At 50.6% G+C, this 16,695-nt stretch overlaps 1 protein-coding gene across 5 annotated transcripts in view; it reads right to left on the reverse strand.

The window, feature by feature from the left end:
• Positions 1-16,695, reverse strand: part of LOC128268828 (thyrotroph embryonic factor) — an 84,789-nt gene that overhangs the window by 35,881 nt on the left and 32,213 nt on the right. For 2 of the 5 annotated variants that reach the window (XM_053006086.1, XM_053006085.1), the window contains exons 3-4: positions 15,642-15,655; positions 4,668-4,685 (exon numbers count right to left, since the gene is read on the reverse strand). The exons of the other annotated variants lie outside the window; for them this stretch is intronic. In XM_053006086.1, the coding sequence (XP_052862046.1) occupies positions 4,668-4,685; positions 15,642-15,655 (32 nt within the window). The remainder of the gene's footprint in view (positions 1-4,667; positions 4,686-15,641; positions 15,656-16,695) is intronic. 5 annotated transcript variants of the gene reach the window in all.

The raw sequence follows: 16,695 nt of genomic DNA on the forward strand, positions 1-16,695 counted from the left end.
TTCCGGGGTGAACGAGTCATGCTGAAACTGGCCAAAACCACCACCTGTAAGCAACAATTGCATTCCAGTCTCAAGGTTCTCCGTGCGTTCCAAGTGAATTTACTGGTACGAATTTGCGCGACTTACAGCCCTATTATGGTTCTCGATTCGAGTCGTCGAACGGTCATCTGTATTCATCTGTGTTCATTTGGTTATCCACTCGCCCGTTCGAGCTCTCGAACGGAAATCTTCAACTGGATGAACGCTTTCTGTTGAAAGCTTTCAACTGAATGAACTTTTCCGTTCGACAATCGGTATTATGGTTCTCGAACGGAAACTCGAATTCGACAATCCGGCTTCCGACAACTTTTTGCAACGGAAAGAGCCGTTCCGTTAGGATGTCTTTCATTTTATCAATTATTTTGTATTGTTTATGCTGCGCCGTGCAAAGATATTGATATTTTCAAAGATAGTTTGTATTTTGGTGATGAAAAATTCAATTTGTCAAATTTACATCGCAATATTTTGCGAAGAATCTTAGTATTTTCAGTTCTTTTACTGGCACTGTCGCTAGTCCAAAGTAGGTCTGCCTAACTAAGAGCCTGCTCTACAGCAAATAGGATAGGGAACTCAGGGTCCTAACCCAGTCCCAAGAAAACAAAATTAATGCCTTTGAGAGAAAGATCCTCAGAAGGATACTAGGCCCAGTGAAGGATGGAGAGCACTGGAGGATCAGGCATAATAGTGAAATCTATGCAGTGTTCGATGACCCAGAGGTCTCCACCATGATAAAGAAACAAAAATTGCAATGGGCGGGCCACATTATACGGATGAACGAAACAAGGCTACCAAAGAAAACGTTATTGGGAACGGTACACGGCAGGAGACCAGTCGGTAGGCCAAGAGCCCGATGGGAGGACAGCGTCCGTAAGGCCAGCGAGGACCTGCTCGGTGTAGCAGACTGGAGAGGCAGGGCAGTAGGGTCTGGAGGGTCTCGATACAAGCGGCCATAGCCCGAATCGGGCGTTCGCGCCACCAATAGATAGATAGATAGATAGATAGGGAACTCAGTGGCTCACACATTGGTGTACAACAAGAACAAATAATCATGTACACCGAGAACGCGTTATTGTAAACGCGTAAACGTTGAACCAACAAGTGTCTCGTTATTATGGCCGGCGACAGAGCCGCACCGAATCCGAACGTTGCTTGCCGATCACCGATCACTTTCATCGCGTTGGAGAACGGGACCAGCTAGCAGCCGAATTCGCTGTGCGACCCGGGACTAACCGCACAAGCCGTCGCGCATTTCGTTCGCTATTTCGTGCGCGAACTTGTACTCGTGATCTCGGTGATCCGCCAGCTTACAATATTTCGAGTTACAACCTTTTACACATCTAAAAATTTCAAAAATATAATAGCAAGAATCGCACGCACAGCTGATCTGCTATCTGTGTATGTGTATCTGTGTGTGCAATGTTTACAAAAATGCACAAGAAATGACAGTTCGTACTCAAAGAGCTTGAAAAGCTTTCACATTTAAGCTTTTTAGCACATTTTAGCACATTTAGCACTCGGAGCTTCTCGATTCGACAACCATAATAGCGTCGTTCGTGTTCGACATTCGCGTTCGAGACTCGGATGAATTTTTCCGTTCGAGAACGCGGATCGGGGGGTTAGTCGGTTGCGATAGCGCCACGACGAACCGCATCCGTCACTTTTGGGCGCTTATCAATCGGCGCTACGTCTTGTTGCCACTTTGATGGTCTTTTCTAATCGAAATCATGCGCTGAATGGAACTGATGTATGCGTGTCGAACATTTGCGTCACCCTTGAACGGTACTCGTAACCTCCAGACCGGAGCACGAACCCTGAAGCCAGTGGCCGGAGAGTGTACCATCCAAGGCCGACCGTCATCCGACACCCGAAATTATCGCCACAGCGCGATAAGAAGTTCACAAAACTTCAAACCAAGCATACCAGAAATGGCGATGCTTCCGTAGTATACAATACACGTGATGTCCAACTGGACACTGGTGAAGCATATCCCGCGGCCGTGCTTCACCTTATTGCGTGTCTATCGTTCGATGACGAAACGATGACCGGCAGGATGCTGCGCCGAAGACGTCAACTGGAGTCGAGCCTCCAACGAACGCGCCTAGCGCCTAGCAACTGCAGACAGCAACCCGTTGCCAGGTCACGGGGCGACCAAAGTGAGGTTGGTCGAATGACTTAACATCACCGTGCGAGCTGATGAGAGAGAGGAAGCTTTTCGAAGTTGTTTACTTTACCTGCACAGCAGCAGACCGCAACAATTGGCCTCTCTAAAAAGCATGGCCACCCAAAGGTTAGGATCGGGTGAGAATTGGCGAAATTTGAACCTCAAACAGCGCGTCACATGATAGGCCAGATTAGATTCGTTTCAAGGCCTACCCACACTTAGTAACCAACAGCAACGGTCGTTTGAACGTTCCCATGTCCCCATACTGACCAATAGGCAATTGTGTCTGAAAAGAATAATTGTTTTGCCGCCAAAAGCAAACGGCCAAGCGTCAAATGACAGCCCAAAGTGCTGTCAAAACAAACGGAACTCAAACTGCTCGAATTTTTCGCCGAATTTTCCTTCCCCACCGAGCGCTGATCGTAGTACGCATGCGTTGCGAGAGAGTGCGAATTTCGTTCTCATCCTGGGAAATGAGTTCCATTCCGTGTGTTGGTGAGTGTCCCGACACTCACAAGGCGTTTGTGTTCGTGACGACCAACAGTCTACGCCGAGCACGCCGTTGGACTTCTGGTTCTAAGGGCCGTGGAGAGAGTTTTGGACCAGTGCCAGAGTCTAGTAGATTCTCCTGAGGCCCATGCTGGTTTTGTTTGCGTGGGAGTAAGCGACCAGGACACTACACTCCGGGTGGCACTCACACCATCGCAACGCAATGTACTGAGGACATTGTATTCGAAGCTTACATTGCTGAAGAGGACATTGCGGGGCGCCGAATGGCAAAGCTTTTCCCTCAATCGATGTTTTTGCTGCTTTTCTCTCACTCTCTCTCTCTTTCTTTCTATTTTCTATCTCTTTTTCTATATACATCGCCCGTTTTACAATGTTCTGACTGTGGCGAACCGAAAGCCTACGGAAATAAAAGAAGTGTCAGAACACGAGACACTAAGGTCAAGGAAAACGGTGCCCCTGTGGCCAGTGAGACCCCCCCCCCCCCCCATCAAGGGGGTGGTCCGTCGTGAGCGGGTCAAATGTAAAGAACATTTAGGGACCAAATTGCTCTCGACTCGTGTCTCGACACACACACACACACAGGCACGCACGCTAGGAGTTTCACAAACATAACCATAATCAACCACATTACGTTTACAGGCCAGAGAACTGCCTGACTTTAATAATGCAACGCGAGCGGGGCTCGGGCTCGGGGGGGCCGAAAGCCCACCCAATGACGTCATGGGCCGATTTGGTCTGTTCTGTCGCTATCGAAGCACGGGCTAGAACGGCGTAAGGCGCGAGGTCCTAGCGTAAAACGTCTACGTCACTGCGTCAACTGATCGTAGGGGGCCGCAAAAAACAGGACCGCTCCGCCCGGAACTTTGGAACTCGCTCTCGCTCCGAAGTAAATGTGCGTCACTCCCGGGCCCGTCGTCCCGGGGGCCAGATGTTACTGGAAGCTCTTTTCCGGTAGCCGTTTTACTGATGACTCATGGCACCTGGGAAACCGGTCGGTCGGGACGGCGGAAAATTATTACCACCCTGACACGCCGCCGACCAAGACACGCTGAACCAACTTTCGACGCGCGGAGATTAATGTTGCCCATTTTTCTTGGCCCGTCCGACGGTGAAGATGAAATTTTCTAATCCAATGTTTTTGTTTTGTTTCGAAACAACGCCGCCGGGAAAGTGCTGGCTAATCTAGATGCAAACTTTTGCGATGAAAATTGAAAGAGTTTAAATATTTTAATTGGATCAGTGGCGCTTACTCACTTTATCCAAAACAGATTCCATCCGCAACCTTCAGTCCAACCATAGTGGCCCGAGTAATGAAGCGAGCACAGCCGCGAGTCATGGCACCGTAAACACGTGGTGTGGTCGCCGCTGCCGTCGCTAGTCACGGGTTCAAATATTTATCCATCTAAACGTTCGCGTCACATGACATCTTCGAGAAATAAACAAATCAAACATGAAAGACAGAGCGCCAAATAGACGCCCGAAGCGCGCCGCGGGGAGAGGCCGCACCAGGGAACGGGGAACGACTAGATAAAAATACTGCAGCTGACTCAAAACTATCATCGCGTTTGGCGTTTTGGCAGACGCGCCACCGGTCTGCGAAGTCTGCGAGTGGAAAATCTTAATAATTGCCTTAGCGGCGACATAAAACACATGCCACCGGAGGGCGGGAGGGAGTTTCCATTTTTTGGCCATGGTTTTTGGCCATCTCCATGCCATGCTGCTGCGGACTTTAGCCTACCTTTAAAATCCCCCCACAGGGCGCACCTTTTCTGCTCACATGACGCACCGAAGGTTGGCACGTATGCCACGAGGTTCCACGAGGTATTTTCGGGACCGCGGACCGTTCCTAAACTACGCAGCCTAATCTAATCTTATCGGCCCTAGTAACGGCGGTCCGGTGGTCGGTCGCAGTGTCGAGTGTCGCAAAACGGTCCAATCTAAACCGACCGCCGCCAACGACCAGAAGAACCGCAGACTATGCAAACGCTCCGGGTCCGGTCCAGGTACTGCACCGGACACGCATTGCGGGCAAACCGAACGATGATGGAACGGTCTAACGGTCTGCCACTGGACTGACCAAAATTGGAAGTTAATTTGCCGGTTTGGGTTGACGTTTTGATACCCAAAACGGGGGACTTTTCAGATTGATTCTAATACGAATCGCTCGGGTTTCTCGGGGTCGCGTACAGAAATAGTCTGGAAGTAGTAGCTTCCGCTCTGACGGGGTGCGTCGGAATTCCGCTCTTGGGTCTCGAACTATGCCAATGTTGCTAAATCATACAATTAAACCGTGCGGCTCGATTCGATTTGCGAGCGTCTTCAGAGGCCCTGCGCGCAGCGATCGATGGAAACGCTGCCAACAAATTCCGCACAAAGTGTGTCCGTATTTCACTACAAAACGCAGCTGATGATGGTTCACAGCGGGCTCAGTGCGCGCGTCCCGCGGCTTCAGGTTGTCTATAAATACCTGCTCTTTCCCCTATCGAGGATCGAGGACCGCCGAAACCGCGCACCGAATCGCGAATCGTTAAGCGATTTGTGGCCTTCGCTAATGCATCTCGCGGTGCGTCAAGCCAGTCAGTCGAACCAGCCATTAGCTGGCTGGTCTCGGATCTGATGGACGGTGACGTGCCACGGTCTGCCGACTGCAGCACCGTACGTAGCACCGATAATCAACGTCTTGGGCCGCCACAGTTCTCCGGCAAGTTTGTCACCAGGTTGCAGTTTTTGAAACCCACAGGATAGTTTCCAAATTCATTAACTAGCTAGCTGGTGTGTTCAGTGAACTATTTATAACCCACAGCATACGGCTTTGTCGATTTTTCGGCTTCTGATAGCCTCAGGCAACATTCCGAGATGATCCGAGGTGGCCAAAACTCTCATCCGCCATTCCAGCGCAAAGTTATCCTTTCGCAAAGCTTAACCTGGATAGCTGGATCCGAGTAAGCTACGAACATACTTAGATACTTTCATTGGTAAAATTTTCAAAATTTGATGAGTTTTGCCTATCAATTCCAGCGAAATCGTCAATGCAATACCAGGACCAAGGCCACGGTCCACACACGAGAACACCAACAGCGGGAAATCAAATCTGTTCGATCCAATCGCTGATAGGTGCTTGGCGTCCATGAAATCATTTCCGGTACCGATAAAAAGGAGCATCCGTCGGTCGGATCCACGAACGGTTCGCGTGTGTTCGCGAACAATGATTCGATGGTTGGCCCATGTTTGATCAGCTTCGGGCACTTTTTGCCAACAGAATCCATCACGAAGGACTGTTTGAGGATTACAATTGAAAAGATGGTTTTTTTCAAAAGCACTTTGAAATAGTGTAACGTTAATCGTTTTTCGAAAGGATACTGATGGATCATAACTGGATTTTGGTGTTCTCTGAATAGTTTTCAACAATTTTCCGCAGGTTTACTCACTCAAACAATCATGTTGATATCATTATCATCGTCATCATTGAAAACACAATGTCTTACCTGCGAAAAAGAGGAGAAGCTTCGATTTAAAAAAGAAACGATCACAATGAAGTGGCTCATTCTCTTCCAATAAACTTGTCGAAAAAGTAGCAACGGCCTGGCCGATCAATCTTGCTAGCTGCCAACCTTCGTCAAAGCCGGGAACCCGGCCCTCGGTTTTCCCATCACAATTGATCCTCGGAACCAATTTCCACACTCGGCGCTCGGCGGGTTTGTTCTATTTCGGCGCCCATTGCACCAATTCTAGTGGCAAACAAAATGTCACCGTCGGCCGAAAATAGATTCGAGAGAAAAACTTTACTCAGCCCTAACTCTTCGGCAGCAGCGGCATCGGGTCGTTTGACGAATTATCCATGGCGAGCGGGAAGTTTGTGGGCAATATTTATGTTCCAATGTTTGAGGAGAGAAATTGTTGCAAAGGAAGACCAACCCCGTTTTCCGTTTTGTGAAAAGCGATCACTCAGCACCGATTGATCATCATTAATCAGCCGAAAGAAGGCCGCTCGTAACATTTGAAAAGTGCGTTTGATTTTACTCTCGGTTAGAATGGGCCACACAAGGGCAACCAGGGATCGTAATTTTGTCACAAAAACCTAATCCGAACTTTGCATAAAACCAAAACAACGTCCCGGCGTCCATATCAATCGCTCACCCACCCCAGGATTGACAACGATAAAAAAGCCATCCCATAAATGGCCGTTGGGACCACCGGGGGCCCGGAACTGGCGTCAAGCCATTAATGAAAGTTTAATCCGAGCCATTCGTTTATCTATTCCCCCAAACCGCGTCCCACACGCCGAGGCCACAAATACGCTACGATGCGGCCCGCATGCGTGTGGCGTCGGCCGGACCGCAGGACACCGGGACAGCGGGTCGCCTAATGATGCTATCGTGAATGGTATAAATTTTCTATTGTCCCCAAATGGCCAATTTAATGGGGCAACACCTCGGCCGAGGGCCTCTCGATAAAGGGAGTTACGAGACACGCCAGAACTGGCGTGGCCTTTACCGGTGGAAGGGTTGCACACGCAAAGTCAACGTGTGTTCGATTAAAAATGTATGTGACAAATGTATGTCTTCAGGTTGACAACGCTGATGAGTAGCGCCCTGACCGCCAGCACGAAGGGATCGCCATTCGAACTGCGACCTCAGTCACCGACCACGGGCACAGTAACGGACCATTAGCAGTGCTTCGACCGTACTTCGACCACCGGGGACACCATCTGCTCGACAGAGAGTGTACCGAGAGACCCCGAGCCTCTTCAAGCCTCATCGGAAACGACAGCTGTGCGACATTAATCGCCAATTACTGCCACGCTGGCGACGGAAAGGTCCTGCGCTGCAAAACCTGAACACGCGCGAGCATACGCAAGTGGGAGGTGAGGAACGCGAATCGGCGCATCGAGCATGGAAAGGACCTTACAACCGCTCCAGAGACCTGCGTCCTGAGCTGGTGTTGGTGCATCGCTATCCCGATAACAATTTGCAGCGCAACTCCCGGCCCTTCGGCCGCGGGTTGAAGAAAATTCTCCAACACGAAGGGTGTGATTAATGATGATAAATGACCGCTCATCTAATGCCTCGATTGTTGGGCGAAGGTTAAGACGAAGGTGAAACCGCGTGGGCCGAGGGTGGCCGTGTGGAATTCCGTGGTGTGGAGGAAATTTATGTCGCCACGCCAGACCTGTCATCGTGGCAGTGCCGTGAGTTGGACAGCGACACAGTGTGGAACGAATAATATTCGGGCCGAGCCGAAAAAATATCCCGTCCCAGGACCCACAGGAGTTCAATGAGTCAGTTCAAAGGCGCACCCGAACAGGGGAGACAGCTGAGACGTGTTGTGGCTGGCTTCCGCTGCGCGAAGCGCCCTCTTCTGAGGAGTGTTTTAAATTTTCTATCGACTCGAAAATGTCATCAACCGTTTCGAGAGAGTTATTTTTAGTTGGGTCTCAGCTGAAGAGAACCATCCATCCGTGACGGCTGGCAACCGAAAACTCTCCCGCCCCGCTTGGGTTGGGAAAACCGTCGCATTTTCCGACGCTCTCGTCTCTATCAGCGCAGACGGTACCGGCGGCGACCGGCGGAGTCCGGCAGCCGAAGGACTTTCGGATCGTGTTTCGTGACACGTTGTTGGTTCATTTTAATTGACAGGGTTACCAGAAAGTGGCCTTCGCGCGCTTACTGGCCAGTCAGTCACTCGGCCAACCGGGGCTTAAAATACGGCTAATGGATGATTTCCGGGAAGGTTAAGCATTTCTTAACTCTCAAATGCCGGCGCTGGAGTAATGTTTGTGGGAATCGCGAAACGTGAAATTGCATCCTTTCGATAGCTTCTCTGTGGAAAACGAACCATTGGCCCGGGTGTCGGTTTGATAAATGGGTTAAAGTTTCAACAATTGCACTGGTCCAATATTGGCACCGCTGGGCAATCATGTTAAACGCCATGTAAGATGAAACGCGCTGTAAAATGCGTTTCCCCCGGTCGCTGCTGCACCCGCGAATTGAATTGTTTCACTGCTGGCCGAGCATGAGTGCTTTACATGATTGCACTAACCAATATCCAACATGGATCCGTGGTCGCCGGTTCACATGCAACCATTAATCTTCCCGCTTCCGGTGGACCGGTTCGGTAATGAAAAGTGTCTCCTCGACACGCACCAAAGGTGCAGCACGGGCACGGGGACCGCTGAGTGATGGTGGAATTAAATTAAATTAATGACAATAAAATTAACCTCATCATCTGACTCCTGTGGCGCGAACACGTTGCTGGCACGACACGCACATATTGTTTTGGGCAATTGAGCTGTAGAAGTGGAAAAAAGTGAAGCTACCGAGCGCGGCGAAAAACATCGCGTGGAATCGCGACCAGAAAGGACCGACGTTACGTGGCCCGATAACTTTGCATAATCGCGAAACATACGCTCCGCCGGTTGCGCCGGGTGTAATGACATAAAGTAGCACCCGCCCCGAGGCGCTTACAGCATGCGAGAGAAGCGCTTTCTTGTGAACGACGAATTTGCCGGAAGTTTATTCGCTTCCGGTACAATAACTCGTACTCAGTGTTTATACCTCACTGTGTTTGAGAGCGATTTTATGAACCGCGCAATCGAGGCAGGCGAGCAGGTGAGTGTGTGACATAAAACCATCGCTTCCTTGACGACGACGCCACATATGAGACCGAAGAGTACGCTACCCATTTCAATGTCACGAGGGATCACTACCGCCGACTGTCGCAACCTTGGTCAGCGTCTAATTAGGGGATCCCTGCTCAAGTGCACGATCCCCCGGGTTGGTTGGTGGCCTCCTTCTCGATACTTGACACATAATTCAACAGCAACACGGCGCGCTTTATTCTCGACCGCCTTTTCATGTTCTCAAGTGCAGTGCTCCCGGTGCCGGCAATGTTCCGTTGAGTCTCGCCGGAGTATGGTAATTAACTCGCCGGCCAGGTTTAGGTTGACATTACTTTTTTATCTACTCTCGCCATGCAGCAACCAGTTTATAGCTTTGCTCCGTACCGCTCGTATGTTGTGTGATTATTGCTATAAATAATTAAAGTAATTTAAATTCTCATTTATCCAACTTATGCTTCTGACGGCCGAAATAATCATACCGAAAGCCTTATCCCCTTAAATCCTACAACTGAAACGAATGTGTGCCGCGTTCCGAAGAAACCTTCTGGTCCATTAACTCGGCTAACTATTTGAAGACAATTCTCCAATCCCGGAGCGCCCAGCCGAGACCGGTGACCGAGTGTAATTTTGTGACCATCATCATTGAACCGTTCCGTCGCAGCGCAGCCTGTAGCCGTGATAAATAACACCCGCACTGCGAACCCGCAACGAAACGGGCCGCAACTGTGACGCATGAGCCAGCACCGGGAGGACATCAAAGCCGGAGGCCGCCAAGCATATTCTACTGGGACCCATCGTAATTTGGGACCCACGGCTTTGAGAAATTGTCTCCTGAAAACCGTGCGAAAATGAAAATTTTGTGTACGCCCTTTTCCGAGAAGATACCCCATTGGCGGCCCCCCGGAAGAAAATGGCTGACTGCGAGGTTATTCGGCGAAAAGGCCGCGTAAGGCTGTAAGGAATTCACATCTGGTGCCGCTGCTGCTGCCGGGGGCATAAAGCATGCCGCAGCTGCTGCCAGCAAGCACTTTCTTCACTGCTCGGCATCCTCTGTCGGTGTCCTCTGTCGCGCCCACATCACGCGAACAAAACCACTCGGAACTCGGCTGAAAGGGCCGCCGCGGGGAGGGGGGCAACTTTTGTGAAAGCGTCCCCGAGCATCGGAAAGAAAGGACCCACTCTGGTGAAAACGCTCCTTGAGGCAGCCCGCTCGGTGTATCGAGGATCCTGTTGCTGTGAAGCTCCGGCATCTGCTTTCCGCACCGATGTCTTCGGTTTCGGCATATAATTGCGAGCGAGCGTACGTATCCCCATCCTAATGGAGGCGCCTGGTCGCTTTCTGCGGGGCCGACTACTGCCGCCCCCCGAAACGACTATTACTACCATCAGTCAGCGCGGGGCGGCCAGATTTGGAAAGTTTCGAAGCCAGCCAGGCTCATAGCTGTGCTTAGAATTCCGCGTCCGCATTTTCTGTTGTTCTTCTGTTTATGCTTCTCGAGCTGGAAGTCCTTCGCGCGACCGAGCGGCCTCTTTAAGGTGAATCGACCGCACGACAACAGGAAACCGATCGGGGAGCTCGAGCTGCCGGAGTTTTATTTTTTTGGCTACGCTTCCGTTCGTTTCGGGGCCAACCAATTTTGTTGTATGAAGTATGACGTGATGAGTGTTTTATGGAGTGCCGCACGCTGCAAGCCGCCCTTATTAGTCGCTCGGCGAGCGAATGATAAGACGGTGGGGGGGGCTTCAAGATAAGCGTAGCCCTCTGACCATGATTAGGCGTTCTTTTGGGTCGTTTTCGAGCAAGAAAGGCAGGAAACAAATGCCAAGACTACCGCGGGTCTTGCCCGCCGGAGGGCTTAAAGTGTCGGCAACTACGCGGGGGAAGAGGGCGGCCAAAGTTTTCCATCATTCTGTGACGCAGCGCCCCAGGGAGAGGCGAGGCGTCAGAATGGAATTATGAAATTGTACGACGAGGGCCCTCCGAACCTTTGACGCCCCTTGAACGTATTCATCAAGCACCACTTGCGAGCGACATTTATTTATTTTCCCTTCAGCAGCGAGTGTCTGGAGTGCGCTTGAGTGCTGTGTTCTTTTCTTCTGCCCCCAGGAAGCGAAATAAGCCATTACTTCGCAAACTAGTTTAAGGCAGTCGAGTCGAGAGCCGTTTCCCATCAACTGATAGCATCGCTTTCCGGACCTTTTGTTACCAAACTAATTCTCTAACCCTCCTCCGAACTCCGAACATATTGGTTTGTTTTGGCCCGATTAGCTTCCCTTTGAATTATCAAATTAATCAACCGTTTTTACCGCCGCCGAACCAGAAACACCACAGAGAACCAGGAGCTGTGTAACTGACCAGAGTTTTTCCGATATCGATAAAGTAAACAACATACTTGGCGCGCGGGTCGAACGGAAAGAAATTACTGACATCATCAAGGTGAAGACAACGCGCTCCCTGGAACCTGCTGAAACTCAATTAAACTTTTTCTCCACCGACCGACCGACCGACCGACTCCATACGGGGTTAGGCCATGAGCGGACGTAGCGGACGGAAAAACACAAAATCATTCCACCCTACCGACGCCGGTTCGTGCGCCGGAACATATGTGGAGCATGCACCCGACAGGAACTGATCATTAGCCTAACCTAACAGGTAATTATCCATCGATCGGAAAATTGTTTTTCGCTTGCCAGTTTTCCCATCAGAACCCTCACACAGGCATACGGGGAGGCCAACTGGTCGCATGTAACGCATGCCGTTCCCGTGTGTTCTGATTATATACCGAGCACGGGCCGGTTCTCCGGGTCCGGGCCGGGTTGCAGTCGAGATGATAATTGGCCATCGATAGACTGCGCCCTGCCGACTTCGAGAAAGGAACGAGGGCCAGTTTTGAGTTCAGAATGAAAATTAATTAGCGTGTCTTGCGTAGGTCTGCGGCAGAAAGTACGCGCAGCCCTATGCGCAGCGATCCGATCGATTTTACGACCCCCCTTTAGCCTGGAAACCCGGAAAGCATCCGGAAGTGGACAGTTTAACTCTGATTAGACACCGACACCGAGTGTCTCTCTCTTTCTCATTCTCGCCCCCGGGCGGCCATGTGGGAGTGTAATTGAAACGTGCTTATTACCACTGCAGAGTTTTAATTCCGCATAAATCTCGTCCATGGGGCTGTGGACCACTTGGTGCGCCGGTGGTGCGCTGGTCTCGGTGTGCCGGTTGAAGGCCTGGAGAAAAGTACAAACACACTTTGCACGAAGCAGGTACTATGGCCGAAGGTTGCCCATGAAATTTCATCCTGGTTCCCCGGTGAGGAATCGTGACAAGAATTTTGCCCCCGAAGGTGCGACCCAAGGTGACGCAAACCCGTTTATTGAAAATAATATTATAACTTTATTTTGCTTCAAGATTGTTAATTGCTTTACGACGACGAAGTTTCCGTTGCTTTGTGCGAAACTTTCAACCCACCCAACAATAGCCTCACGAAAGCAGTCCGGCATCTTTCGTCCGCTCAACGTTGGCCTTTCATAGCTCCGGTGTCTCCTGCAGACTGCAACTTCAAAAGTGCATCCTGGCAACGAGCTATAAACTTTACGAGCGCTTCGCTCCGATATTCGCGGTAGATAAATCACCAGCCAGCGAACGGATTCAATGGACTGTTTATGGAATCGAACGTTCGGAAGATCCACCCAATTTAAAGGATTCCGTTGCGGGAAGCCCCGGGATCGGGCGAGTGTTCCAGTAATACCCACCTTCCCGAGCGTGTGCAATATTGCATTTATGTGTTTTGCTCAAGTTGAACGCACTCATCCGGTCCGAGTCAACCGATCCGATCTCTAACAACCGTAACCGTAATGCCCATTACACTCCCAACGCATGAGGACACACGTCCCGAGTCGCCACTGCGAATGACGACGAAAATGTAGCACAAAAACCGAGCCAACCCAAGACGATGACGTCTGTGCCGAACGTCGGGATCTACAAGTAGCTGTGGTGCCGTTTAGACAATCCACCCCGATTCTCGGCCATCGAATCTCGTTTATCGACTAGCTCAGGAGCAAGGATACGAGGGATCTCTGACCTCTGTTCGATGCTGCGTGTCGCAGCAAAACCTCGCAGCGCGGAACGCAACGGAAACCCGGCACAAGTTTGACATTTTGTGTCCATCCCAAGCCCAAGCAATCCTAATCAGCATTCGGATCTCGTCCCGACGACGATGGCGATTGCGAGTCGGTTTCCTTTTGAGTGAATTTTATGCAATTTTCTCGAAATGAAGCAATCCTTGCGGTACACACACACGCACGCACGGGATGGGAAGGGAAATTTACGTCGGAACGTGCGGTTTCGCGTAGGTCAGATGCTGAGTGCTGCTTCTCCGGTTTCTCCGAACGCGGTCGATGCTCCGTCGGTCGGTGGTCGGTGGAGCAACACGCTGACACACGGTCATAAAAATGTCTGTTCCCAGGGATTCATCAGATGACGGAAAAGATCAAATTACCCGCAATTTACGAGAACGCATCAGCGCAGGCTGTGATGCCCTTTAAGACCAAAAATGGGACGAAAGTGTGCGTTCGAAGACGAACGCACCGCGTATTCGTTTAATGTTTCAACCGACCGACCGAGCGAGATCTAAAGTGTCTCGGGGCTTGTCTAGGCGGGGTCTTCGAGACGGTTTTATCGGATTCTCCGCCTCATCGCCCGTCCAGTGATCCAGTGTCATCGAAATTGTTGCCTGGCGAGAACACGCGAGAATCTTCCTTCCGAGCCGTAATCGATAAAAATGAATTCATCAACATGGAAATGCGACGTACGTTGTGATAAATATTTACTACGACTTGCCGCTTTTTCAAGTTTACCGAATGCTGAGAAGGCCGGGTCTAGAACACCATTTATTTTCCAGCTCCATTGTAAAGCGTGGCGTTGTAACGCCATTGTGCCGCGTCGGCTGTGAGGGAAACAAACAATTTTCAATGCCGTCGTCGTCTTTCCATGCAAAGCACGACTTTCTGTCAGTGGCAGTGACGAAAAAGTAGTAAACGTTACGGGCTGTGCGAAGTCGCATAAATTTTTCGCCTCCCATATCGCCCGCGACACTTCATAAACTAATGTTTTTGCGATTTCGCCACAAACGGCAACGAGGCGGCGGCCGCAGTGGCTGAAGTTGAGATGATTGTGTGGCTAATGGCAAGCGCGATGCAACTCTGTGCATCAGCATAATCATGACACTCGGTGCAGTAGGTGGCTCTATCGCGGGGTGCACCCGGCAAGATTGGATAAAATAAAGGCAACCGGCCCGCCCGCCAGGCTGCTGCGCATCGCGTATTGCTATTCAAATAGACCAGAGATTGCGACTCGGCGGGTTGTGGCGGCTCGCAGAACGCGGTGACATTGGCGGTTTCTCTGATTGAAGCGTCCCGGGCGGCGGTGGACGGCAAGGAGCACACCGACGCCACCCGCAAGCTGCTACTTAATATTCAGCTCTCGAGTCAAACAGATAGAATTTATTCATGGTTCGGCCGGCATGGTGGGGTGAGCCATGAGAAGCCGGACGATGTTTGTCAGCTCGTCTGCCGGCGGAAAGGGAGCGTGTGACAGAGAGACACGGACCCCCGAAGGGTCCTACAAACAGTTTTGTTAGGCTTACGGCACAGTAAACTACCATTTTTTCTCGTGTCAGGCCAAAGCACGACATCATTGCTCTAATGCCCTCTGTCACTTTTCAACATTATGCTATTGCTTCAACATGGTTTGGCATCAATTTTACTTACTAAAAATGATAAGAGCCGTGATGGTGATGATCAAATCGGTTTAGAACTGTATGTTTTGGGCTCGTGAAAAAGGCACCGGTGCCCCTCGGACGCCGGAAAAACCACGTGCCCCCAAAAAACTAAGTCCCAAACTCGGTTCGGCTGCCAGAAAGGTGGCACCTTACTTCATTTGAATACATATTACTGAACTGAACTTCACTGGTGAGGTTGGTGCAGGCCGGTAAACATAGGGCCGAAGGATGCCGGATTTCGGGCCACAGATTCAGAATGTTGGACCCGGCCATCATAAGCCGGGTCCGAAGCCACACAAAAAGTGCGCCCATAATTGCGGTCCACCCGTCGGTCGGTGTTTGCATGTCAATCATTAATGTTGGGGTTTCGGGACGGAACACATTTTGCAAACTACTACCGAACGTGCTCATCAACGTGCTGAGCTGAGAATATGTTCGTCGCAGATTGCTGAACGGGTAATTTCTATGTTTGCAGGGAGTTTACTCCTTTTATGGGCCGATTCGCTTGAGTCGTGCTAGGGCTTTGACGCATCACAGAACCCCAAAAAACTGGCGAACCCATTCGGATCAATATAGTTTGAAGCGCCGGCTTCTTACGATATGGGTTTCTGGCCACAACCATAAATGTAATGCTCCGTCCGTCAACCGTTTCCATAATGTTCGCTCATTGGAAGCATAAACACTGGTGGCGCATACAATTCCATCACGGTAATAAATCATGTGCTCCGAGAGCGCACCGCATTTTCATCTCCCCGTTGGGGCCATTACTTTCCTTCTGCCGAATCTCGAAAGGCACTCCCGGACCGGGCTGTCGGGTCCGACAGACTCCTTACGGACCCGCCGCATTCTGTGCGGGCAATGAGGCAAACGCTAACGAATATAAATTCTCCTAATGCCGCCCTTATTACAATTCAATAAAGAATCATTATTCTCGAGTGGAACGAGCGTCCCAAAACACGAAACAAGTTTGAAAGAAAAACATCGACCCCGGAGGAGAAGGAGCGGAATATAGTAACGTGGTGGTGCCAGTATGAGGACATTGAAAGCATATTTTAACATGCACGTAAAGGCTCCACGCTAGATGGGGTCACATAAAAATGCGCATATCGACGGAAGTGTAGCCAGGAGGCACATTCTAACGGCTCAGAGCTCTAACGAGTGGCTTGCGAAAGCGCCATTTTGCAGGGCCCCAAAGGGCCCGGCGGCAGGTACTTTAGGTACCTGACTTTTGAACTAGTTTTTTTATTGTCTTCCCAAAAGTTGAATATGTTAAAAAATCATTCAAAGTTTGATGAAATTGCCGGGCTGGGCGCTCCGCTTTCCGTGTCACCGGAAATCGGCCCCGCTACGCGAAGCTAAGCCGTTCCAATCACGCGGGCCAACCCGGTAGCAGCCCTACAATAGAGCTTCAGGGGAATCAATAATTCAGATCACAGATAAGAAAGCTGAACGAACGGATAAATGCCATTGGAGAGATTTTCCCATTCCGGCCCGGGAGATACGGACGCGCGTGTGTGTGTGTGTTGTTACACGAAGCGCCGGTGCTTCCGGCGGAGAAGGCTCCGAGGGTTGTTCGCATTTTTGCAATA

This window comes from Anopheles cruzii, chromosome 2, assembly GCF_943734635.1.
Source record: "Anopheles cruzii chromosome 2, idAnoCruzAS_RS32_06, whole genome shotgun sequence".
In the NCBI taxonomy this organism is placed as follows: domain Eukaryota; kingdom Metazoa; phylum Arthropoda; class Insecta; order Diptera; family Culicidae; genus Anopheles; species Anopheles cruzii.